Source organism: Henckelia pumila, unplaced genomic scaffold (genome assembly GCF_033568475.1).
Source record: "Henckelia pumila isolate YLH828 unplaced genomic scaffold, ASM3356847v2 CTG_461:::fragment_3, whole genome shotgun sequence".
Classification (NCBI taxonomy): Eukaryota; Viridiplantae; Streptophyta; class Magnoliopsida; order Lamiales; family Gesneriaceae; genus Henckelia; species Henckelia pumila.
This window is the reverse complement of record NW_027331831.1, coordinates 6,174,499-6,201,327: the sequence shown is the minus strand read 5'-3', so window position 1 is coordinate 6,201,327 and position 26,829 is coordinate 6,174,499. Positions and strand designations below refer to the sequence as shown.

General features: G+C 32.6%; 3 protein-coding genes across 4 annotated transcripts; 2 read left to right on the top strand and 1 right to left on the bottom strand.

Moving 5' to 3' along the window:
• The first annotated feature begins 533 nt into the window (after positions 1-533).
• Positions 534-3,117, top strand: LOC140871632 (probable carboxylesterase 18). Its single transcript, XM_073274235.1, has 2 exons — positions 534-1,197; positions 2,545-3,117. The coding sequence occupies exons 1-2, from the start codon at positions 598-600 to the stop codon at positions 2,980-2,982; spliced, it is 1,038 nt and encodes a 345-aa protein (XP_073130336.1). The 5' UTR covers positions 534-597; the 3' UTR covers positions 2,983-3,117.
• Positions 3,118-16,458: 13,341 nt separating this feature from the next.
• On the top strand, positions 16,459-21,456 carry LOC140871267 (calreticulin-3-like). Its single transcript, XM_073273698.1, has 14 exons — positions 16,459-16,580; positions 16,962-17,069; positions 17,586-17,778; positions 18,261-18,519; positions 18,751-18,807; positions 18,893-18,940; positions 19,706-19,792; positions 19,889-19,946; positions 20,028-20,095; positions 20,189-20,281; positions 20,382-20,438; positions 20,522-20,623; positions 21,043-21,072; positions 21,163-21,456. Exons 1-14 carry the CDS (start codon positions 16,475-16,477, stop codon positions 21,172-21,174), a joined length of 1,278 nt encoding a protein of 425 aa, XP_073129799.1. The 5' UTR covers positions 16,459-16,474; the 3' UTR covers positions 21,175-21,456.
• Positions 21,457-21,839: 383 nt separating this feature from the next.
• On the bottom strand, positions 21,840-26,583 carry LOC140871765 (uncharacterized). Of its 2 annotated transcripts, none has more exons than XM_073274454.1 (9): positions 26,200-26,583; positions 25,564-25,626; positions 25,341-25,436; positions 24,512-24,559; positions 23,165-23,236; positions 22,954-23,012; positions 22,633-22,723; positions 22,349-22,513; positions 21,840-22,169 (listed from the first exon to the last, which is right to left on the bottom strand). In XM_073274454.1, the coding sequence occupies exons 1-8, from the start codon at positions 26,500-26,502 to the stop codon at positions 22,367-22,369; spliced, it is 879 nt and encodes a 292-aa protein (XP_073130555.1). In that variant the 5' UTR covers positions 26,503-26,583; the 3' UTR covers positions 21,840-22,169; positions 22,349-22,366. The 2 variants fall into 2 exon arrangements, with proteins under 2 accessions (XP_073130555.1, XP_073130556.1); XM_073274455.1 differs by having other exon boundaries at positions 22,352-22,513.
• Positions 26,584-26,829: the final 246 nt, after the last annotated feature.

The following is a 26,829-nucleotide window of genomic DNA, read 5'->3' as shown; positions in this document are numbered from 1 at the left end:
TAATTAAAACTCTAATCATAATAATAATAATCTGATAAGATAACTCCAAATCTCGAAATTATTAAATAGGCTAATTTTAAAAATTAATAAAAGTCAATAAAGAGACTAATTTTGGCTAAAAATAGCCCCTTAAATAAATATATAATTAAATACTAAAATTTTCTTGACAAAATACCTTAAAATATTATTTTAAGGCTCATAAAACTCATAAAATATTTTTGGCTAAATATTTTGGTATCTCGTCCCGTCTACGCGATCAAAACCAATTAATTTCCATAAATCACAAAAATCACTAATTTTGGGTTAAATGCTAAAATAACTTAAATTATGCATATAAATCACATAATAACACATAAATTCATTTAACCCTTATTTTAAAATTAATTTCTCCTAATTATGCATGCGAATTTACGTATTAAAATTTCCGGGTGTTACATCGGGTTCCCATCGGGTTCGGAGGAAATTATCATCCCTAATCCCAAATAATAAAATTCTATTTAATTTAAATTTAAAATAAATAATGAATTACCCTTATCAATAACAGAGAAGCACCAGCCATATTTCCAAAAGTGCTATCACTGAGCTTGCTACTCTCAAATGGCGATCCCGGAAGAAGCCGTGGCGAAGCTCTCGCTTCCCCTCAAAACTCGAATCGCTCTCTTCTTCCTCGGCACCATCACCGACTACTCCTCCCGCTCCGACGGCACCGTCAACCGCCGCGTCTTCCACCTCCTCGATTACTGCAGGATCAGGGCGCCTCCCGACCCCAGCCCCCGCAAGGGCGTCAAGACCTCCGACGTCTCCGTCGACTCCTCCCGCGGCCTCTGGTTCCGTCTCTTCGTCCCTACTACTGCTACTCCTCGAGACAATCTCCCGGTCATCGTTTTCTTCCACGGCGGTGGGTTTGCGTACCTGGCCCCGGATTTCCAAGGCTACGACGCCGTATGTCGTCGTTTCGCGCGGGAGGTCTCCGCCGTCGTCGTCTCCGTGAACTACCGGCTGGCGCCGGAGCACCGTTACCCGGCGCAATACGATGACGGGTTCGATGTCCTGGAGTTCCTTGACAAGGAGAAGGATCGTATCCTGCCGCCGAATGTGGACCTCTCGAGGTGTTTCCTCGCCGGAGACAGCGCCGGCGGGAATCTGGCCCACCACGTCGCCGTGCGAGCCTGTCGCTCTGATTTCACGCGCCTCAAGGTACCGTATTTACTGACCACAACCGCTCGCTCAATCTTTTTAATATAATATAATATTATTATATTATAATATAATATAAATATATCTCAAGAAATACTAATTTATAATAAATTATTATTATTATGATTGAATGCTCGTTTTCCCTTGTTATAATTATAATTAAATTTTTTTTATAAGATAATTAAATATTACTTTTCATTGCGATCGTGGCACACATGCCAATAGCCCCCAAATAATTGAAGACAGAATTTAATTTCTGTGTTTCGAAACTAAATTGTTCAAATTGATATTCATTATTAATTATAAAAAAAGTGACACACTAGCATTAGTTTCTATTATATTTTTTTGGCCTTAGTATGTAATTTCTTTTTTAAAGATAGGGTAATGAAATATGGCATGACAAGTTCGTTTTCGTTTTCGTTTGGGTTTGGGTGTGATAAAACTCGGTCCGAATTCAACATTTTCTTGGAAGTGCAGGGTGATTGATTCAAGCCTTCAAGGTAGGAAAGAATAACGAAGTTTTGTTATATCGAAGTTTCGTACCGCAAATTATCGAATTTTTGTTACGATAACACAACGATATCGAAATCTTTCTATATGATAATAGTATCAAATTTTTATATTATTTCGAAAGATTGAAATATTGAAACGATATATAAAAATTTAAAAAATATAATAGTTTTAAGGAATAAATTTATAAAATTTTAAAAATATAAAGTGTTTTTTGGTATATAAAACAATATATATACTCAAAAAAAAAAAAACAATACACTAATATCGTACCGAAATTTTGGTATACAGTAAAATTTCGGTACAATATAAAATTATCTAATTTTTGTATACGATGTATAATATATAATTTTCGATATGATACCGCATGTATACCGCCGCTACTGTTGACAAGCTTTTTGAATTAATTGCTCATGTAAAACGAGTAACTATTTCCAGTTGCAACCACCCCACCAAGAAATATAATGACGACTAATTAGTAATTTATTCCACAATAGTTATATTTTAGTCACTAATTAAATCATTCTAAAAACTTGCTACCAACAAAGTGGTGGGAGCCGAAATAATAATTTGAAAATCTTAAATGTAACATAGTAATGGTAAAGGTCCATGATGGATAAAGAACACTTTATTTAACAAAAAACAAACACTTGATGAACCCTTTTTTCTAAACTGTTTTCAATATGGCATCACTTGGTTCTGAGTCTTTTGTTGGTAGAGTTCAACCTATCTTATGGGTATTTATCTGAATTTCATTTAATTTGGATTGATCGATTAATTTTCGAATGAATGGCTGCATTGTTGATGCCAACCAATCCTGCCTGGTTGGAAATGAAGGTCATCGGAGTGGTGGCCATACAGCCGTTTTTCGGAGGAGAGGAGCGCACCACAGCAGAGATAGAACTAGCGGAAGTCGACCTGCTCGTATCCATGAAACGAACCGATTGGTTGTGGAAAGCGTTCCTACCAGAGGGGGGAGGCATGGACCGAGACCACCGAGTGATCAACGTGAGCGGCCCAAACGCAGAAGACATCTCCGAGTTGGACTTTCCGGCGACGATGGTGGTGGTGGCGGGATTCGATTCGCTCAAAGATTGGCAGAAAAGGTACTACGAGTGGCTCAAGAGATCCGGGAAAGAAGCGTATTTGCTGGAGTACCCCAACACGGTTCATGCCTTCTACATTTTCCCCGAGCTTCCTGAATCTATGCAGCTTATATCCGAAGCCCGCCGGTTCATTCAAAAGCAATGCTCCAAGCTTATTAATGTTGAGTAAAGTGACCCTGAATATATATATTTTTGATATCCTGGTCACTTATGTTAGCACCAGATGATGCAACATTCACCTATTAGACGTATACAACGTCACATCAATTGGTGCTTACGGTAGGTATCCAAGATATCAAATTTATATATATATATATATATATATCATGCATCAATTTTGTTATGTTGTTCACCCACCGTGTTTAATAGTTGAGTGTTATCTCATGATGAACACATTAGATGAACACGGTAAATGAACAATATAACAAAACTTTATTATGCATACCGTAAATAATAATCCAAAACTAGATTATGCGGGTCATATATGGTTCTGCCCGATCGATGTAGCGCAAATTAATCGACTTGGGTCTTTGGATTTTCAGTCCAATTATATTATTTTTATAGTACCATGTCTTCTTTATTAATAATAATCATCTTCGAATAACATCTTATGACTGATACCATGTAAAAATTTATCTTTAAATAATACCTTATGGTATATAAGTTAGAAAAATCACAGATATAATGATTTTTTTTTATGTGTGTGAAATTTATTCATGTCTCAAGTCATGGTAAGGTTTGTTTTCTTGGCTTGCCCAAGTTTTAGTTTATATTCTTTTTTTCGGTTTTTTTTTTCCAAATAATGTTTCTATAGCATAATTAATAGTGTTCAGAAATTAGTGACCAAAAACAAAAAAAAGTGTTTAGAAATTTTTATTATATTGCTATTTTAGTGATTTAGGTAGTGTTTGAATCTTTTAAAAATAATTGATTATGGAGATTTTTTTCACAAATTAATAAAAAAAATCTCCATAATCACTTATTTTTTAAAGTTGCAAAAACTACCTTAATATTCTTCGTTTTCTATGCCACTCCCTTCTCTTGTCTACCCACGAAAAAAATTGGCATCTTTATTTTAGTCTTTCGAGGTATTCTTCGTTTTCTCCCACTCCCTTATCTTATCAACGACACAATACATAAATGTTGATATTAGAAAACTATCATCGTCTTTGTTGAAAATATATATAAATATATATTATTATTTATTGTTGAATGTTGAAGGTTGAAAGTTGAAAATTGAGTTGTAAAATATTGAAAATTAGTGTGTGATGATGTAATTAATGATGTATTAATTTTTGACTAATCTCCAATTGAGATCTATAAATAGGTCTCTCCATTTGTGTAGAAAAACACAATTGTGAAGAGAGAAAAATTTTATAAAGTGTAGAATTTTGAGTTTTTGAGTTTTTACTTTTTACCGTAAATTTTTACTTTTTCACAACACGTTATCAGCACGATCGCTCGAAGGTTCTCTATATTTTTCGACGCTCCAAAATACAAGAAGAAGTTAAAAATATTCAACAAGTAAGAATTTTTATTTTACTGTTTATATATTTTTATTGTGTATATATTAATATATAATATCATGTTATGAAAAAAATAAGTTTTTTTCAAAACTTGTTATAAATCCTGGGAGGATGTTAAGACGACATCTCACACTCCCGGTAAGGGATACGACAAGTATAAAAGCCTCTAAGGTTTTTAAACAATAACGTGATATATATTTATTATGTATATATATTAACTATATTAATATATAATTTCATGTTATTATATAAAAGGTTGTCTACGACACCGATCTTATAATAATGTGATATGATATACTATACCTGACTTTATACTAACTATATTGGTATAATTTCACAACATTATATAAAAGGTTGTCTACGACACCGATCTTATAATAATGTGATATGATATACTATACCTGACTTTATACTAACTATATTGGTATAATTTCACAACATTATATAAAAGGCTGTCTACGACACCGATCTTATAATAATGTGATATGATATACTATACCTGACTTTATATACTAACTATATTGGTATAATTTCACAACATTATATAAAAGGCTGTCTACGACACTGACCTTATAATAATGTGATATGATATACATAATTATTTAATTATGATTATCATTATATGCATTACATGATTATCACGAATTTTTATTCAACACATACTCAATTTTTTCTTTACCCCCAACGGTCACAAACGGTAACAAAACGGCTAGTTTTTTCCCTATAAATATGTTCACTCAAACTCATTTTCAATCACACCAAATTCATTCTTTCTCTCAAAATATTTTATCCTCGGTTTTTTCGAAGATGGAGATGATGACATTTATAAGGATATTTTTCATAACGACTATGATCATCATGCTCACGAGTCTTTTACTCACCAGCGATTTTCCAACACATATTTTTTCTCTATTTGTATACGCACTTGTAATTTACGTTCTTCCATTATTTTGTATTGTCATATTTATGGAAATTAACTAATAAAATGCATTGTTATTTTCTAGTACCACCATGTCGAACTTGGCGAAACTCGAATTCATTGCACTTGATATAACCGGAAAGAATTATATGCCATGGACCCTCGATGTAGAAATGCATCTCGAGTCATTGGGTCTTAACGAAACTATCAAAGAAAATAACATATCATCCTCACAAGATAAAACAAAAGCGATGATATTTTTACGCAGACATCTTGATGAGGGGTTGAAATGTGAATATTTGACCGAAAAAGACCCAATGATTTTGTGGAAAGGGTTAAAAGAACGTTTTGAGCATATACGGGAAGTTATACTTCCGACCGCACGAGATGAATGGAATACTTTAAGATTCCAAGATTTTAAAAAGGTGAGTGATTATAATTCTGCGATGTATCGAATTGTCTCACAGCTGAAATTTTGTGGGCATAATATTACTGAGATGGAAATGCTTGAAAAGACATTTTCCACATTCCACGCATCAAATATAACTCTACAACAGCAATATAGAGTGCGTGGATTTTCAAGATACTCAGAACTCATCGCATGTTTACTCGTGGCGGAAAAGAATAATGAATTGCTCATGAGAAATCATCAGTCCAGACCTACTGGTTCAACGGCATTTCCTGAAGCAAATGTCGTAAGTAAAAATGAAAACCAAAATCAAAGATATAGACAAGATTTTGGTCAAGGTCGTGGACGAGGACGTGGGCGTGGACGTGGGCGTAGAAATGATCGCGGTCGTGGTCGAGGCCGTGGATTTGAAAATAAAAGAGATAGTTATTTCAATAACTCATATCAAAGGAACGTCACGAACCACCCACAAAAGAGGCAGCATGATAATACGGGTGAAAATGAAAATCATCCAAAAAGAACTGAGAGTGTTTGTTATAGATGTGGCACTCCAGGACATTGGTCAAGAACTTGTCGAGCCCCTGAGCATCTGTGTAAGCTCTATAAAGATTCAATAAAGGGGAAAGAAAAAGAGACCAATTTTACTGAAAACATTGACCATACAAGTGGTTCAATGAATTTAGATGCTGCCTACTTTTTGAATGATTTCGAAGATATTGATTAAATGTACTGGTGGGAAAAGAATGTAACAATGTATTTTTATATTATAAAACATATTATATTTTGCATGTATTGTTTTATTCTGCAATTAAATTGTAACATATTATAATTTGCATGTATCTTTCTTAATTCATTTTATTGCATATTGTTTTTGAAGATCATTATGGAAAATGCTATGATCAAAGATGGAAATAATGCACTGGAAGTTTGCATACCAGATAGTGGTACAACGCACACTATCATCAGAAATGAAAAATATTTCTTGGAATTAAAACCAACAAAAACAATGGTGAATACAATATCAGGTCCTGTAGACTTGATTGAAGGATGTGGCAAAGCACAATTTTTGTTACCTAATGGTACAAAATTTTTGATAAATAGTGCTTTATATTCACCACGATCACAAAGAAATTTGTTGAGTTTTAATGATATATATTCTCATGGTTATGATACGGAAACAATAACCGAAGGAAATGAGAAATATATGTGTCTTACTACATATAAATCAGGAAAGAAATATGTAGTTGAGAAATTATCAATGCTCCCTACTGGATTGCATTATACACATATAAGTCCAATCGAATCAAATATGGTTATTGGAAATTCTTCAATACTAACAAATTGGCATGATCGATTGGGACATCCTGGTTCAATAATGATGCGAAGGATTATAGAAAATACAAGTGGTCATCCACTGAAAGACCAGAAGATCTTTCAGAATAATAAGTTTCAGTGTAAGGCATGTTCTCTGGGGAAACTTATTATAAGACCATCACCAGCTAAAATCCAAAAGGAATCACCCATATTTCTTGAACGTATTCAAGGTGATATTTGTGGGCCAATTTATCCACCATGTGGACCATTTTGATACTTTATGGTATTGATCGATGCCTCTAGCAGATGGTCACATGTATGTTTATTGTCCACTCGGAATGTGGCATTTGCAAAATTGATGGCTCAAATAATAAAATTGCGGAATCAATTTCCCGAATATACGATCAAGAAAATAAGACTTGATAATGCTGGAGAATTTACTTCCCAGACTTTTAACGACTATTGTATGTCGATGGGAATTACTGTTGAACATCCTGTAGCTCATGTTCATACACAAAATGGATTAGCTGAATCATTGATTAAACGTCTGCAGTTGATTGCTAGACCAATGATTATGAGAACGAAACTCCCTATTTCTATATGGGGACATGCAATTTTACATGCTGCTGCATTGATTCGCATCAGGCCAAGTGCATATCATAAACACTCCCCATTGCAGCTTGTATTTGGCAAAGAACCAGATATTTCTCATTTGAGAATTTTTGGATGTATGGTATATGTGCCTATTGCACCACCTCAAAGAACAAAAATGGGACCTCAAAGAAAGAATGGTATTTATATCGGCTATGATAGTCCATCAATCATTAGATATCTTGAGGCTCAGACAGGCGATGTGTTTACAGCACGGTTTGCTGATTGTCATTTTGATGAAAATAACTTCCCAATGTTAGGGGGAGAAAAGAAACACATCGAAAAAGAAATCACATGGTATGTACCATCATTATTACATTTGGATCCTAAAACTAAACAATGTGATAAAGATGTACAGCAAATTGTGCATTTACAAAGAATAGCAAATCAAATGCCAGATGCATTTGCAGACACAAAAGGGGTAACAAAATCATATATACCTGCTGTAAATGCCCCTGCTCGAGTTGAAATTCCAAAAAAACAAAATGAAGACATTCATGATGTCATAAAACGCCTGAAGCGTGGAAGGCCAATCGGTTCAAAGGATAAAAATCCTCGGAAAAGAAAATACATAGAGAAAAATGATGATCAGAAAATAGAAAATGGTGTTCCAGAAGAAACACACGATGATGAAAATATTTTGTCAGAACCACAAACTGACGAGAATCATGAAATCTCTATCAATTATATTAATACTGGAAAAATATGGAACCGAAAGAATGTACAAGATATTGATGAGATATTTTTGTACAATGTGGCATGTGACATCGTAAATGAAGATAATGAACCAAAATCTTTTGGTGAATGCAAAACTCGAAAGGATTGGTCAAAATGGAAAGATGCCATCCAGGTTGAATTAAATTCGCTAAATAAACGTAGTGTTTTTGGACCTATAGTCCTTACACCTAAAGGTGTTAAACCTGTTGGGTACAAATGGGTTTTTATTCGAAAGAGAAATGAGAAAAATGAAATAGTGAGATATAAAGCTCGACTTGTTGCACAAGGTTTTTCTCAAAGACCTGGAATTGATTATGAAGAAACATATTCTCCTGTTATGGATGCAATTACGTTTCGGTATTTGATCAGTTTAGCAGTGTCTGAAAACTTGGACATGCGTCTAATGGATGTTGATACAGCTTATTTATACGGATCACTTGATAGTGATATATACATGAAAATCCCTGAAGGATTTAAGATGCTAGAAGCACAAAGTTCAGAACCCAGAGAATTTTATTCTGTGAAATTACAAAGATCATTGTATGGGTTAAAGCAATCCGGCCGAATGTGGTATAATCGGCTAAGTGAACACTTGATGAAAAAGGGATATGTAAATGATCCAATATGCCCTTGTGTTTTCATCAAGAAAACAACATCGGGATGCGTGATTATTGCTATATATGTTGATTATTTAAACATCATTGGAACGAATAAAGAAATTCAAGAAGTGATGTTATACTTGAAGGAAGAATTTGAAATGAAAGACCTTGGAAAAACCAAGTATTGTCTTGGTTTACAAATTGAACAAAAAGAATGTGGAATTTTTGTTCACCAGTCTAATTATACAGAGAAGGTCCTTAAACGTTTCAATATGGATCTCAAATCCTTTAAGTACTCCAATGGTTGTCAGATCATTGAATATAGAAAAGGATCCATTTCGTCCATGTGAAGATGATGAAGTTGTTCTTGGTCCTGAAGTACCATATCTAAGTGCCATTGGTGCCCTTATGTATCTTGCAAATTGCACTAGACCAGACATATCTTTTGCAGTAAATTTATTGGCAAGATTCAGTTCATGTCCAACGAAGAGGCACTGGAACGGAATTAAACATATATTCCGTTATTTACGAGGAACGACGGATTTGGGACTTTTGTATCCAAAAGATACAAATCAGAGAATAATTGGTTATGCTGATGCTGGATACTTATCTGATCCACATAAGGCACGTTCCCAAACCGGATATGTATTTACTCGTGGAGGCACTGCAATCTCTTGGCGATCACAGAAACAAACACTTGTTACAACTTCATCAAATCATGCCGAGATTATTGCACTACATGAAGCAAGCCGTGAATGTGTCTGGCTTAAATCAATGACTCGGCATATCCAAACTTCTTGCGGATTATCAGTGGACAAGAATCCAATCACACTGTATGAAGATAATGCCGCATGTGTTGCCCAAATGAAAGAAGGATACATCAAAAGTGACAGAACTAAACATATTCCTCCTAAATTCTTTGCATACACTCAAGAGCTGGAGAAGAATAAAGATATTGATATCTGTTACATTCAATCAAGTGAGAACTCATCCGATCTCTTCACAAAGGCACTTCCCACGGCGATATTCAGAAAACACATTTATAATATTGGGATGCGCAATCTACGAAATATGTGAAGAATCATTCATGTTGACATCAGGTGGAGTTTACGTGGCTGCACTCTTTTTTCCTTACTATGGTTTTTGTCCCAATGGGTTTTTCCTAGTAAGGTTTTTAACGAGGCAGTATACAACACGTAATGGAGATAGTCATTCTATCATGATCATCATCACAAGGGGGAGTGTTGAAAATATATATAAATATATATTATTATTTATTGTTGAATGTTGAAGGTTGAAAGTTGAAAATTGAGTTGTAAAATATTGAAAATTAGTGTGTGATGATGTAATTAATGATGTATTAATTTTTGACTAATCTCCAATTGAGATCTATAAATAGGTCTCTCCATTTGTGTAGAAAAACACAATTGTGAAGAGAGAAAAAATTTATAAAGTGTAGAATTTTGAGTTTTTGAGTTTTTACTTTTTACCGTAAATTTTTACTTTTTCACAACAGTCTTAATATTATTAATAGAAACACATTTTTTGTATTCCAAAATAAATTACACATATAGAACCATGTTGGTACTTGGTACTATTAGAACCATATATTATCACAACATTATCTTTGGTATATTTTTTTTTAATACGTCTTCACTTGTTAAGTATAACTTATAACAATAATGTTGATTTCTTGGATTCATTCATTTATCTAGCAAAGCCCATATAGTTAATTACACTTTTAGGTGTGTAAATAAATAGAAATAGTTCCTCTCAAGGGGATGTCTTGGTTAATTAATGTAGTTTGCAGGCTATTACGTTAGTTTGATGGTTTATGTAGTGCACACTGAAAAGTAGTAATTATATTACGGGTTTTCATGTCAAAAAAATAAATAGAAATAGTTATTCATGACATTTTTTTTATAGTCTGTTATTCACTTTTAAAATATACAATACTGGTAAAAAGTTTGTAATGGTCAAGAATTTGCATTAACTAGTATCACACTTATACGATGCATGAGTTGTTATTTTCATGTAATAATTAGTGATAAGTTAATGAGTATGAATGTTTGAATAAATATTTAAACTATAAATAAATAAATTGATTATAGATCGTACAATTAGAAAATAAAAAAATAATTTATAAATTTTGAAAAAGCTTCATTAATACAATACTTATCGTTAATTTTTTTTCTAGTTGTTATAACTTATCACTATAACATATTAAAATTTAACATTTTTAGTTTCAAATTTTTCGGACCCTTGTGATTCATAACTCTGGATAGAGCTGACCATGACTAAAAATCAGGTTCTTCATACAAAGTTTTATATGAGGCATTGATTGACTCTAATTTTTATTGATGATTATAATTATTTATGATACGAAGGATAATGTCATTTTTTGAATAATTTTTTAAACAAACATTTTTTTTTATTTCGGACATTCAATAATATATTTATTTTGATTTTTTAATAATAATATCAATATACGCACATTCAATGCAATGTTTTTGGAACCGAACCGGATTGGCCGGTTCGATCGGTTTGATTGGGAACCGGTCGGTTCTCCGGTGCGGACCGACTCTTAGAACCGGAAAATCGGTCCAATCGGTCAAAACCGGTCAAGAACTGGTTGGACCGATCAAGAACCGGAAAACCGGTTCCACCAGTTAAACAGGTCGAACCGGTTTTTCGAATTGTTTTTGAAAATATAAGATTTTTTATTTTTAAAACTTTAAATTTATTATTTATATATATAAATTATTATTTAGAATTTTTACTTCATTTAAAACATTATTTTAAGAATTAAATAATTTATTATTTAAATAATTTATATTATTTAAATAATTTATAACTATGATTGATATTTTGAATATATTTACATATTTATTTAACTTTCAAACTATGTTAAATATATATATTTTTTTGTCTATTTATATAATTTTTGAAATTTTAAAATTCAAAATATATTATTTATTATATTAAATTATATAAATGATTTTCCGGTTCGACCGTCCGGACATATTGAATCTAAATTTTTTTGAAAAATATGATTTTTTTTAAAATACATATTTTATTTTTCAAATTCATTTTAACATTTTATTTTCGAAAATGATGTATAGTAATATTATTTTTGGATAATTTTTTTTCATAGTGCTTTTAACAATTTATTTATTTTGATTTTGTACACATATTCGAGATAAATTTACTATATTCGATTAATCATTTTCATTTTTTGATTAATTTTTTTTTTCTGCATTTAAAATTCCAAAATATCAAAAAACATGTAGGTATGTTGTTTTTTCTTTTGATTTGTTGCAAAAAATATCTAAGAATTGTTTTCAGTATTTTTTTTCTTTTTTCATATAATTTTATTCAAAACGTACATCGTTTTGATCATCAATTTTTTGTGTCAGATTTCAAAAATCGCGAGGGGTATAATTAATATGATAAGCTGATATTTTCTCATAATATTACATATAGATTTTATGTTGTTGAAAAGTGATCTTCATTGGATTTAAATTTTATTTTGCAATGAAATTTAAATGTATAACACGATATATAACTCCATTATTTTATATTGTGCCTAAATTTCACAGTTTTTTTTTTTAAAAATAGCTTATTTGGAAAAACCGTTGTATGCAATAATATATTCATTTTTTCCTAAGAAAAAGTGAATAACAAATATTTCAATATGAAAAACCAAAACTATTCTTATTTCTGACTATAATTTTCTTTTACACATTATTTGATAAATTTTTTCACATGTATTTCCATGTTCATGTTATATATATATATTTTTTAAATGATGAAGTCGTTGAATTCATAAAATAAGTCAAATATGTTCTTGATATAAAATTCTTTATAATATAAATGATTTAATAGTTGTCATTGTAAAGTGATAACCGAAAACCAAAATGAAAATTTAGTTGAATGTCATAAATGATGCAGAAATTTAAATATATTGTATATAGTATACTTTTTTGCTTTTACGTATAGATAGATTTTGTATGTACTAACTATGTAGTGAATATTTTTGATATGATGAAAATGATTAATGAAATTATTTTAATAGAATATTGTACATAAATTGAAGTCATCCAACATGCATCTTATAATTCGAGAGTTTTGGTTGTGGTAGAGGTGGATAAATAGAAATTGAAGAGTCAAATATTATTTAAATTTATTTTGTAATTATACGATATTTAAATTAAATAATATCAAATAAATCTATTGTTGATGCTTTTTTCAAAAAAAATAATAATAATTGGTAATGCTTTTCAAAGTAATATTTTTTTTATTAAAAACAATTAATTTTTAAAGTAATATTTTCGAATGTTGCTTTGTATGTAGTAATTTTTTTTGATGTGATGAAAATGATTAACGATGTTATTTTAAGGGGAACTTGGGATTCAGTCCCTACATTTAATAATCAATCAAGATTCAGTCCCTATGTCATGAAATTTTGTTTTGACTCATTGGTCTCACATTTCTTTTTATGTATAAAATTTGGTATAAAATGTTAAATATATGATACTAAGATATGATGTTTGAGTATTTACAGTTTTAGATGTAGTACAAAAATTAAAATTTTGAGTATAAACTTACTGAACATACATGTTTATGTACAGAATATTTATATTAAAGCACTTGTTCAATATTAATCAGTACATACATTTTTATTTTTGGAGTCACGAAAATTAACAATTTTATGTGCACTAATTTAAGAAATTTGAGTAAAAAATATTTAATTTACGTATTGATTTATATATATATGGCATCAACTGCCTCAAATTGATTCACAATCATGATTTTATATTTTCGTTTATAGAGAGATGAAACATAACACAAAAAAATCTATACAAAAAAGAACACTTGTTTTTATATCAGATTTGAAATAGTTGGTACTGAAATTTCATATATTTGTATCTGTTTTTTAATTTTTTATATACTTTTTACTTCGAAAATGATTTGTGAACCTCTAGAGAGTATATACAAACTTTTTCTGAATTAGGGAGTGCAGAAAAAAAAATTATAACAAGGACTGAATCTTAAGAAAACTTATGGAATGGAGACTGAATCCTAAATAACTCTTATTTTAATGAAATAATGTATATAAATCAAAGAGTCATGCAATAGACATTCTATATTTCGAGAGTTTTAATTGGTTAAGAAGGGCATGAAAATTAATGGAGCGAAGATGAGCTAATATTTTAAATAAAAAAAATTAATGTTGTGTTTTTAAATTATTATTAGGGCTAGGATACCGCATCAAAATACCGAATTATCGAGATATCGTATCGATTTTTTTTTGATATACAGACATTTTTTCGGTATATCGAATTTTTTTCGGTATCTGTATGGATATTTTCCATATCAAAATTTTGGAATTTCAGTATTGGTATTGGTATAAATTTTTTCGTACTGATATTTTTGGTACAGTATACCAAAAACTCACCCCTAATTATTATATACTTTTAAGTGATAATACTATTTAAAGTAATAATTTTGAACGAAAAAATTATAGTTTTCGTTTTTAGAAGGCTTGTTTGTTTATATATACATATATATTTATATATCAAACAAACAAATTTTTTTTTTGAAAAGATCAAACAAACAATTTTTAAATCAACTGTGTCTTCTTCTTTCTTTTTTTTTTTTTTTTTTTTTTTTTTTTCACTTCAATATAATTTATTAGCCGATAACATTGAAGTTCATCTCATTCGATATCACCCACACACATGATTCTTTAAGATTTTGAAACTTTCCTATTCCCCTAGTTTATTAAGTTTACATGGATAAAAACTCGTATGAAACAGTTTCAAAAGTCATTTTTTGAGACGGGTCTTTTATATGAGTTATTCATTAAAAAGTATTACATTTTATGCCAAAAATATTACTTATTATTATAAATATGGGTAAGGTTGACCCGTATCACGGATGAGATTATCTCACAAAAGTGTTACTCGTTTATGTTAGGAAAAAGGCTACCGTCATTGATACGGTTAGCTGGTTTTACGTCAATCCAAAAACTATCACTACATCAAGTCGAATTCACTTGACGTAACATAATTAGGGTTGAGATCCTGTACTAAAATATCGAATTATTGAGATGTTAGTATCGAAATTTTTTTGATATACAAATATTTTTTCGGTATATCGAATTTTTTCGGTATATGTACGATATCAGTATGGAATTTTTTCATATCAAAAATTTTGAAATTTGGATATTGTTACCTATATGAATTTTTTTCATATCGATATTTTTGATACGGTATATCGAAAACCAAACCCTAAACATAATATACTGTCGAAATATGTTTCTCGTTTCTTGGTAGACCGTCTACCACAATTTTCAATGATGATGTAATATATTGGAATTTTGAAATTCGAAGGAAATATAATTATATAATTGGTGATTAACGTGAAATGAACTTTGAAGACTTGAAAAAAGACTTTTGACGAAGTTTCGTCCACGGACAAGTGCAAAGTCAATGGGGAGACTCCATATCGGAGTCTTTTCCACATCTTCCCCATAAAAACTTTAGCCCTATTGTTTCAAGATATCACAAGAAATATTAATTAACGTTAATAATATCTAATAATAATTAATATTTGTGACTTTTTTTTCTTCTCTATTTCACATCACAATGAACATTATTTAGCACACAAAAGAAAAAGAAATAACATGGAACCATATTTTAATATATTAACTAAAGCTTCGAGTGAAAAATTACTACATCATCATTATTTTAACACATAAAAACTATTAATATTTAATTAATGCACAAGCATGTCATTTGCCAAAAGTCACTCACACACTATAAGCCTCCACTAACTTGTTTTTTCATAAATACCCTCATTCCACAAAAATCTCATGATTATAAAAAATACAAAATTTATAGTCGATTATTTATAGTTAGTTTAATATCAAGGTTTTAAATTTAAATAACTCAATTGTAATAAACAGCTCTCAACTGAAAAAAAAATTCCAAAACAACAAATAAATTATATTAAAAAATTGAAAATATAAATACTATTCAAATAATTCTCAAAAAGAAAAAGGTTGTGTAAATATTTTTTTTATAAAATTTATGTTTTAGGTAATTTTATGTACACAAAATCTCATCTGAGACGGTATAAGTGGTAAATTTTTTAGACGGATCTTTAAATTGAGTCACCTGTGATAATTTACTACTTTTAATATTAAAAATATTGTTTTTTATTGTAAACATGTAGATGATTGATGAAATGTCTAACAAGAGACATACTCTTTTATATATATATATATATATATATATATATATATATGAAAAATATGAGACAATGTGTTGCACAATGATTTTATAAAGTGAATTCTCATTGGTCCATCCAACGTGACAATGGAAGCTTATTGGAGATCTCAAAAGTCATTAAACCAATTTAAACTGGGGTTGACCGTAATTATTGTACAATACAAGGGTCAAAATGTAAAACTAATTTCTATAATTAGCTCCGCTATGCTGCTACTTGCTCATCGTACCAAAATGGCGCATAAACGGCCATTATTGGCAAATTTGGTAACGCTTGGAGCCATATTTCTACTCATCAGCTCTTCGTTTGCTGAAATCATTTTCGAGGAGCGTTTTGATGGTATGCTGAGCTTCTTCAATCTTGTTTGATGTTTTTCGACTTTCTGCTTGGGTTTGAACTGAAATCTAGTTGAAGGTTTTTTTTTTTAAAAAAAAGTATGTGTTACTTGATTAGAAACTGTCTGCAAATTTGCTTTTTAGCTTATTTTGGGTTCCATCTGTAATGAAAAAACCAGTTATTTTTGACGAACTGGGTAGTTCTTGCAAGATTCAAGAAATGTGCTTTTTGCAGTTACTTTTTTGGTTGTGTATTATTTTGATTTGTGGTGGGATTCTTGTAGTGAAGTTTGTTTGGTCCCTTTCGTTTAATCTGTTGGGCGGTGTGAGTGAGTGCTGTTGAAAATGTTAACTTGTGTTTTTGTGGGATTTTCTTGTGGAAAAGATGGGTGGCAGAGTAGGTGGGTGAAGTCGGATTGGAAGAGGAGTGAAGGAAAAGCTGGTTCTTTTAAGCACACAGCGGGGAAGTGGAACGGTGATCCGGATGATAAAGGTTTGGTTCTCCTCTACAATATTCTTGCTATGCTAGTATTACATTTCCAGGAAAATATTATGGTTCAACTTTCTAAAATTTAAATTATCTACTCTCAATGTGATTGTACCGTACGTGAAGTTGTTTTTGGTAGCTGCTAGTGTCACTTGTATAACATGTTTTTAGAGATTTGACCCTTCATATCATGCCTTGGTTCATGGTTTCTTTCATCAGCGCAACAAATAAGGCAGTGAAAAATCTGCACTACTTTGAGAATTGACCCCCACTTAAGTTTGTGTGGCTCCTCTGCAGTTTGGATTTTTTTTTGTGTGTGCTTGTGTTTGAGATCATCTACCAGCATTTCAACCTCGAAGGTGTGACCAAGAAGATTAAGATTGCTGTTTCGTTATAGAACTGTATCTATGTGAAAAATCAGTTAACAATGTACGTGATGATTTGTTTTTTCCACGCATCTGGAAGTTCGTAAATAGCTTGTTTCAAATTAGATCCCTTTGAGATTACTCTGATTCCTTTCAGGCATTCAAACGGCGATTGACTCTAGGCATACTGCCATATCGGCTAAGATACCCGAATTCAACAATAAGAATAGAACCCTGGTTGTCCAATATTCCATTAGACTTGAGCAGGACATAGAATGCGGTGGAGGTTACATAAAGCTTCTATCTGGTTATGTTAATCAAAAGAAATTTGGCGGTGATACACCTTACAGGTATATGAAGTTCTTTGTGTCTCCGGTCTCGGTTTCTGTAAAGTTGATGAAATGGCTCTGCTTGTTGCTCGACATCATATCATACATACCCAAGTGTATCAAAATTTTATCAAACGGGATTATCATACTCATCTTCATTAGCCACGTCGATGTCGTCAACACACTATTTCACTTAATGGATGATTGGTTATTTTGAAAAAAAAATCCATTATTCGGATAACTACACCGCAAAGTGAACATAATTTTTGCTGTCTTCCATTGGTTCTATATTGATGTTGGTGGTTGTTCAAATGCCATATCAAGTTGTCCATCTCCAATGTTTCACAGGATTGCTACAAATAACCACCACGCTCCTTGTCTTAACTTTGTTTGAATAATAAACCTGCCAAAGGGTACTTTCCTATGGAGGAAATTCTTCCGCGGTACCTTTCCAGGAATTCCCTTGTTGCTCTCTAATTGTTTAGAATTTTTTTTCTCTGCAGTTTGATGTTTGGACCTGATATCTGTGGCACGCAGACGAAGAAACTTCATGTCATACTATCCTATCAGGGTCAAAATTACCCCATCAAGAAGGACCTGCAATGTGAAACAGACAAATTAACCCATTTTTACACATTCATTCTTCGACCGGATGCATCATATAGCATCCTGATTGATGGTCGAGAAAGAGACTCTGGCAGCATGTATACGGACTGGGACATCCTACCGCCGAGAAAAATTAAACAAGTGACAGCAAAAAGGGTATCATCCTATAATCCTCCCTGTCTTAATCAAACCAAATAGTTTATCATCGATTCTAAGTTGCTTTTTAGCGATGTATTAATCTCTTTGTGAAATTAGGCTGAAGATTTTTTATGCACTACAGTTCAAATTAAAAGTTGTTTTTGAGTTGAGTGCAGGGTTTTTTGAAGATGAATAAAAGAATTATTATGTAGTTAGACAGTACTCTGATTTTTTGATACGTGTCTTTAGCCTGCAGATTGGGATGATAGAGAATACATTGAAAATCCAAACGATGTCAAACCTGAGGTATTGCGATTTGCAGCGTATAGCATGTTTTCAGTTGTTTATAATGTTTTATGCTCTCTGTTTAATACATATGTTAAAATCACAGGGATATGATTCCATTACTCGGGAGATACCTGATCCAAAGGCAAAGAAGGTAATATATCTGCAAAGTCCGCCTTTGGATGCTTGAATTTGAGATATACGGATTTGAAATCCACCATCAATGCCTATAATGTATGTTTGACAACAAGGAAAAATCGAGAGGTTCAAATTTATCTTTCAATCCAATATATTCGTAACCTAAGATGCGAGGCATTTTATAAAAGTTGAAAATTTCAAATTCTTTGATTCAAAGTACTTAGTTGATCCGAGTCAATTCATCCAAAAGCATCCTAGATGTCACGACTACTTTTGTTTACTTTCTTGGAAATGTTTTCTGGAGATAATTCCTAGAAACATTACCAACCAATCATACATGAGGTTCAAATCCTTTCCAAAAAAACACATTTCGCCTCGTTCTCGCAATCATTATTTTATGTTCAATTTTACATCACTTTTAAAAATTAATTTTATTATTATGTTATGTTTTCAAACTTTGCACTGATTACGTAATATTAGAAAAACGTTAATAACTCAACACATGGTAATGATACGATGTTTTTCCTTCCAAACACAAACATACATACATTCTCCCATTCAATGATGCATTTTGATGATATATTGTTTGAAATAGCATTCATATGTATCCCAAACATAGCCCAAGGCTTTGGTTTCAACAAACTTGTAGCATGCTTCCAACTTAGTTAATGAAAATGATTACTCTCGAGTTTGATTGCTATTGAATATTGTTGCAAGCTTCTAGCAAATCAGAAAGATAAGATTGCTATGTACCGTACGATTATTTGTTTTTCATGAGCAGCCAGCTGACTGGGACGAAGAAGAGGATGGAATATGGAAAGCGGCCAAAATTCCAAATCCTGCCTACAAGGGACCGTGGAAGCGCAAGGTAACATGCTTTGAATATTATTGATTTTAATCAAAACTATTGCTTTGAATGTTCATGATAGCACTCACACGCAATGATGACTCTTTCATGAGACAGAAAATCAAGAATCCTAATTATAAAGGAAAGTGGAAGATCCCTTGGATTGATAATCCTGGTATGGAGTATGGTAAACAAGTGGCTGCAATTTGAGTATCGTTCCAAAATTCTCTCTGAATATTGGTTTTCTTTTTGTCAGATTTTGAAGATGATCCTGATTTATATGTTCTAAAGCCCATCAAGTATGTCGGGATCGAAGTTTGGCAGGTGGGACTTAACAGGTCGATCCGTAAATGTTCGGCAAAATAACATCTTTCGTGTTCTTATTTTGATGGGGGTTTCGTTTTTCAAATTTGTCAGGTGAAAGCAGGATCTGTTTATGACAATGTTTTAGTTTGTGATGATCCTGAATATGCAAAGAAAGTAGTCGAGGAAGTATTTTCCAATAGGGAGGTTGGCTTCTGCTCCTATTTAACTAAGAAACTTCTTGTGGTCGCAAGCCATCTAACTTCTTTTTCTCCACTGTTTTATGTCGTTTTTCTGATAAATATAGATCGAAAAAGAAGCCTTTGAAGAAGCAGAAAAAGTGAGAAAAGCAAAAGAAGACGAGGTTTTGATCAAAACCATGGCTTACTTCTTATGTTTTGAATTGATCGATGGAGACCTTACCTGTATTTTTGTCATTTTGTGCAGGAAGCTCAAAGAGCGAGAGAGGAAGGTGAAAAAAGGAGAAGAGAAAGAGGCCATGATCGAAGGTATCGCGACAAGGAACGCTACAAAGACAGATACAGGAAGGTAAGCGTCTCTCTTGCTCAAGCTGTTCAATGTGACATACACCCCATCTCTCTTTCCTTGACCTGAGCTGTATGATAACACATTATCTTTCATAAATATTAATTCTCTTTATTGAAATTTGTTAGGTGCCGCCGGGTAATTAAGAGCTCATTTTTTCAAGAGCAATCATATGCAAAGTTTCCTTTTCTTTAACCTTCATCCAGAGCTCCTAGATTCTTTGATATTGCATCCTTTTTAAATAACACCTTATGTTTTATGCTTATTTATCTGTGTATCAGTGTATCTCTATATTCCATTCGACATGTTGGTAGCGTAGTTAGTGCCATTTTCCTCCTGGGGTTTCAGTCTTGTTCGTTCTTCATGTTCATGTGCTAAATAAGTACCTCTAGTAACTTACCATGCCATTTTGGTTCTTGCAGCATCACTATGATGACATGGACGATTACCATGTGAGTTGACTCGGCTTGTCCATTCCGTTGGACTTGTTTGATGTGTAGTTTTGCGAACTGGACTGAAGTCTTGTTTTTCATCTTTTGCAGGACGAACTTTGAGATAGGGCTGGGACCAACAATTCACTCCCATGCTGTTTTGCCATTATGTTGTATTCAAGTGCAGAAAACAATAAATTGTCTTGTATTTTTAGTCAATGCAATCTAAATATAGGTTTGTGTCTGAGTGGTATCATTATGCAGCTGCATGTTCGTGGTTAACTTTTAATTTGGTGGTGTTTTTGTTTTTGTTTTTATTTTTGGCAATTCAGATCTTATGTTCGAAATCAAATTCCAAAGTTTTGCTCCATATATATGTTTTGACAAATGAGTAAATGACGTGTCTGATTTGTGAAGATGAAGCGATGAATGAAGGAAATCCTATCAATGTTTTATTTTAAAGTTTAAACTAGCCTCGCGCGTGTTTGTCTGGTCGAATTTTTTTAATCAATACTTTTTCTATTTTAAGAATAAAAATTACAATTACAATTACAATTACAATTGAAAATGTAAATTTATGCATTTCACGATTTTTTTTTAAGTTTTTTTTATTTACATTTTTTGTTTCAAATAAAGAAAAATATTTTGGAGATTTTAAAAATTATATCAAGAAACTATTTTGTCGCTGTTATAGTATTATGTATAGAATAGGTATATAGTATAATAACCACGATGTGATTTTATCTTTTCAACGTCCATTCGACCCAAAAAATCAGTAGTAACATAACTGAGAAAGGTGCATAGGCTCCCTGATTTTGCACAACAAATTGCTATGGAATCTGAAATAACAAGTCAAATAATCAAATAGGGCAGAAGTAATCCAGGGCAGAGCCCCATATCTCGTGTAAGTATAAATTCACTTGCACTTGCAACATTTCTTGTAAAGAAAGGCATTGATACAATTTCAGATGTGTTTGGGGCTGCCAAAAATATGGTCAGTTCACTTATAACAAACATGGCGAAGCCTCTTACAGAAATCGCCCACTAGTTCTTTATATAACAGCTCTCTCGTGCCAGTCAAGAAAGTCGTTATCAAGAAGCCAGCTGCCTGAAACAACCTGCGGTGACAGAAACACAATCAGCAATCATTTGAACCGAGGATGGGCTTCTTGTAGTTTTAAGAAAAGCTTCGGATCATTGTATTGCGCCACGGTGATAAAGCAATGAGATTAACGGATGAAAGGTCGAGCTATGTGCTAAGATATCAAGTTTAAAGTAAACTTAATTAAGTAGGTACCACATTTGCAAGAATAGGTCATCTTCTTCGCACTGCAGCGGTCTGACCCCGTCCGGTAATCGCCTGCTGTGAGGCTGGTTGCCCATTAGCTTGTTCCTCGGGCATGTTCATGGCTTGAGTCATGGCATTCATGACGATGAGCCCAAGAGGGATCAAATACATCCACTGAGAAAACAATGAAATTAGCATTTACAGAGTATCTGTATCCACATTAAGCACTAACGTGAAGATAAGGGGAAAATTAAATAGCAACATAAAAAGGAGTGTGTCAGTGTGAAACTCACGTATTTTGCCCAGAAGGACCTCTCTGGTTGCTTCATTTCTTCACCTTCTCCATCTTCACCAACAGCTGCTGCTTCTGTAAATACTGGAGTCCTGCTTCAAGATATTGATTCCAATTACTCCAGGATGGCTAGGCTTATTTTAGAACTATACAATACTTGGATAAATTAGCTCATTGGCAAAAAATTTTTGAGCACTTGGCACATAATAATTCCCAACCACCACACGGCTCCGAAAATAAACTGGAAATACATAGGGATCATTCTTTTAAATAAAATACATATCACACAAAAATCTAAAAGGACAAGCCAAAGAGAAATTACCTAGGGGCCATGTCACTGCTCTTCAAGACTGTATGAGACTTAAAAGACCACTTTGAAGGCTGATAAATTAGCAAGTACAAAGCCACAATAAGTAACATAATATAGGACAAGCCCCAAGTAACCAGCAGAAACTTGTGAAGTATATAGAAGAATACATGGAAACAAATGGAACGTAACCAACATATTTAACTATCTGTCAGGACAGGCTTACCAATTTCAATGGGCGGGGATACTGGCACGACCCTGGAGAACCATAATTAACAGCCAATATATTCACACCTTCCTGTCATCCATACCAAGTCTCAAAACAATAATATCGAGAGATACTCCTTGGACAAACAAGAAAAGACAGAGTACTTAATGATCAAATAGCCAATACTTCACCCTAGATAAAATGGTTGATTTCATATATTAATGCCTCGCTCGAGTTATTTGTGAGGACTTCATACAGATCAAATTAACTAAGAGTGCGTTTGGTTACGGAAACCCACCAAAGAAAAGCATTTTTTTAGGAGTATGTTTTTTTAATTAAAAAAAGTGTTTTTCTTAAAAACTTAGGCGTTTGATTATAAAAACTGTTTTTAAAAAAACACTTATTTGTGTTTTTTTAAAACCAGAAATTTTGGCTTTTTGGCTTCTGCGCCTACTACTTCTATTTGATTTTTAAAAAAAATAACGCTTTTCAACATTTATCCAAACGTTAAAACCATTTCTGTTTTTTTAAAAAAATAAAAATAAAAGCACGTTAGAAAACTAGAGTTATTTAAGTGCTTTTTTACGCTACAAGCTTTTGTATCCAAAATCACCCTAAGTTATTTGGTGAGTTGGTCAGCATAAATTGTTTTGTTTCTCGATCAATTATCAGAGCAATGACTTCAAAATTCATGCACCAAGAAAGTAAGTGAACCAAGTACTTTATAGGAAATTTCAAAATTGCTTTATTTGTTAGCACAAGGATTGAACAGTTGTGAAAAAGGAGAACATCGTAAACATAGAGTATTATAAGCCCAAATGTATGTATTCCGATTTTTTGGGCATGACACAAATGGTAATGAACATAACATCCATCGCGAAGTTTACGACAATTCCTTCTATCAAAGTCTTTCAAGTACTACATGATGAATAATATGATTCCTACAATCCTATTGTGCCGACCAGAGGGAAGGGTGGATCAGAAGTAGAAAAATAGGGAATACGAAGTTGCTAGTTAGTCACAAGGAGGGCATGGGGAGTGATTCAGGTGATTAATGAAATGACCATCGAGGTGATAGTGAAGAAAATGGAGCCATATTTAATCCCGAAGTCTTTGTTTTTTGTCTCTTTTATAACTTTGGAACTTTCATATGACCTAGAGTCAACGGTAATAATTTCAATCTCTTCCTGATAACATTTCAGGAAAGTGGAGGAAATGGGAATATTTCAACTCTGAATTGAACAAACCAACATGCATGTCAACAAAAGTTTCAACCAATGAGATTCATGCATACATGAGATAACCTAAAATTCAGTTACAGTTGTACAGCATGTTCACCACAGAAATGGTTCAGGAAATTATTACCATGTGTATGACAAAATGCTCATCCAAAGTATCCCGAATAAGACATCTCTGCAAGCCAACCAGAACAGTAAATAGAACAATACCACGAATACTAAATACAGATAAAGGCAACGAAATAATCATTTCAAGCTTAGGATTACGCAATGACAAATCAGGTCAGCATATTTATAATATGTGGATTACTCATGCTATCATTTCAAGCTTAGGATTACACAATGACAAATCAGGTCAGCATATTTATAATGGATTATTCATGCTATTGCACGTGGAACTCTAAAATACCAGCTAAAATGTAGAGTGTTTATTGCTGCAGTATCAAAGGTAATTTCATAATGTTTATTTTCCATAAAAGGTTCATCCACAGAATCTGGATGACGTGTTGTAACATGAAAGACTAAGAACTCGATGTCATTAATAGAGCACCCAGATTCAGGTCTAAGGCATTAATATGACTTCCACTAGAACTAAGAGAAAAACTGCTACTTCATTTTCACTTTTCAAAAACAAAGTGAAATCTCTTTTAATGTATGGCATTCTCAACTAGAAATTGCCAGGAAATAAACAGACGTATAAAAAATAATGAAGATCAAAAGTCACTACAGCTGGATGTACCCTTAACCTATATCTTAGAACCTGTCCAAAAACAAAAAGAGCAGATACAACTACGGCATGCGGCAACACTTAAAATTCCAACCTCAACACGCTGGTAAAAAACTATGAGTGGAACTTGCCCGATTAAATATCAATAAAAAATTCATACCGCACGCTCCAACATGCACACGAGTAAAAATCATTCCAGTAGTAAACACAAATTCATTTGCAAACTCACCGCCTTAACAGAAGAGAAAACATAGTCTCTTTCAGGAGTGTTCAGCAAGTTAGATGGTAATCTTATCCTATAAAATTCATCTTCTTCCAAAAGTCTCTGCAATATTATTTCACAAAGTGTCATCACACCCAGTGAGAAAAAAATCTGAAATTCGAACAGTTGAAAATTCAAAGGTAACACTCAAATCTGAGTCATAGAGACCAGAATTGCAACATGGGTTTACTTTGAAATCCACTTTATGCTTCTCAGTGAAGACGTCCCTCGAGAACCGGAGCTTTGTGAGTGTCTGTCAAATATAACTTAAAGTTAATGTTCATCCCCAGAAACAATATGAAAACTCTTTACAAGTGTGTTACAAACAATTGATGTTGCTAACTGCCATCAACAGGGCATAATTTTTTATACTAGTTAAATTAAAAATATTTGGCAGCTATTCATAATCAATTTCTCATATAACTTTTGAACAAAGTCACAAAATATATAAAGGATCAAAATGGTGCTAATGAGTAGCTCACAATTAATCTAAATCATGCCAAAGGGATAACTTCTTTTGCATCCCAAAAAACATACAAATATCAGTATCATGTGAACAAGAGATAGACGCCACAAAACACTGCACCTGATTCCAGTGCTTGTCTTAGGACTAGCAGAACTGTTTCAGCATCCTTCCAATAAGTTATTTGACAATAATTTATCCCCAAATCCCAATTATTAATCAGATGCTTTTCCATCAATGAGTAAATATGTTTCCTTAATTATTGTTTTAGCTAAAAACACAATCTTTTCGACCTACATACATCAATGAACCAGTTACTGAACAAAAAACGAACTAATGCACAAGTGTATTCAGTAACAGTACCACACCACCATGAGACCACGTCCTGAGCCGAGCCGAGAAAGTTCCCGCGGGTGAGAACTCGGACTCCCCAAAGGCGTGCTCGAGGGTGAACTGGATTTTGGAGTCCGGATCCGAACTGGAATCCAGCGATCGCTGGCGGGCAGAAGGGGGCTGAGAAACGGGTCGGGTAGCGCCAACCGGGTCAGGAGATCGGCCGCCCTCGATCCCAAACTCTTCATCGTCTAAGAGGAGCTCATCGGAATGGAACCCGGAAGAATTCGTAATCCACAGGAAGAGAATTATGGATAGCACGATTGATTTCATGGCCGCTAAATCGAATCAATCGAGGGTTCGATGATGATTCACACACAGTACACTGCTTTTGAACTCCAATCTCGTCTCGTTAAGAAACATCGATCAGAGAAGAAATTTTATTTATTTATTTATTTTTATATTTCGATCAAACAAATATATTTTTAATTATCTATTTTTTTGGAAATGTTTAATTATCTAAATTGAATCCTATATATATAAAAACATAGTGACATTAATATATAATAATAATATGAAATAAATTAATAATAATAATTTGCCTAACACTAATAATCTTTAAAATTAAAAAAAATTACAAAGTTAATAAATAATAATATT

Coding starts and splice junctions, on each gene's coding strand:
- LOC140871632 (XM_073274235.1), top strand. CDS start 598: ATGGCGATCCCGGAAGAAGCCGTGGCGAAGCTCTCGCTTCCCCTCAAA. Junction 1,198..2,544: donor CTGATTTCACGCGCCTCAAG/GTACCGTATTTA, acceptor TTGGAAATGAAG/GTCATCGGAGTGGTGGCCAT.
- LOC140871267 (XM_073273698.1), top strand. CDS start 16,475: ATGGCGCATAAACGGCCATTATTGGCAAATTTGGTAACGCTTGGAGCC. Junction 19,947..20,027: donor CCCTTGGATTGATAATCCTG/GTATGGAGTATG, acceptor TCTTTTTGTCAG/ATTTTGAAGATGATCCTGAT. Junction 20,282..20,381: donor AAGTATTTTCCAATAGGGAG/GTTGGCTTCTGC, acceptor TGATAAATATAG/ATCGAAAAAGAAGCCTTTGA.
- LOC140871765 (XM_073274454.1), bottom strand. CDS start 26,502: ATGAAATCAATCGTGCTATCCATAATTCTCTTCCTGTGGATTACGAAT. Junction 23,237..24,511: donor AGCATTTTGTCATACACATG/GTAATAATTTCC, acceptor TATGGATGACAG/GAAGGTGTGAATATATTGGC. Junction 22,724..22,953: donor AGCAGTGACATGGCCCCTAG/GTAATTTCTCTT, acceptor ATCTTGAAGCAG/GACTCCAGTATTTACAGAAG.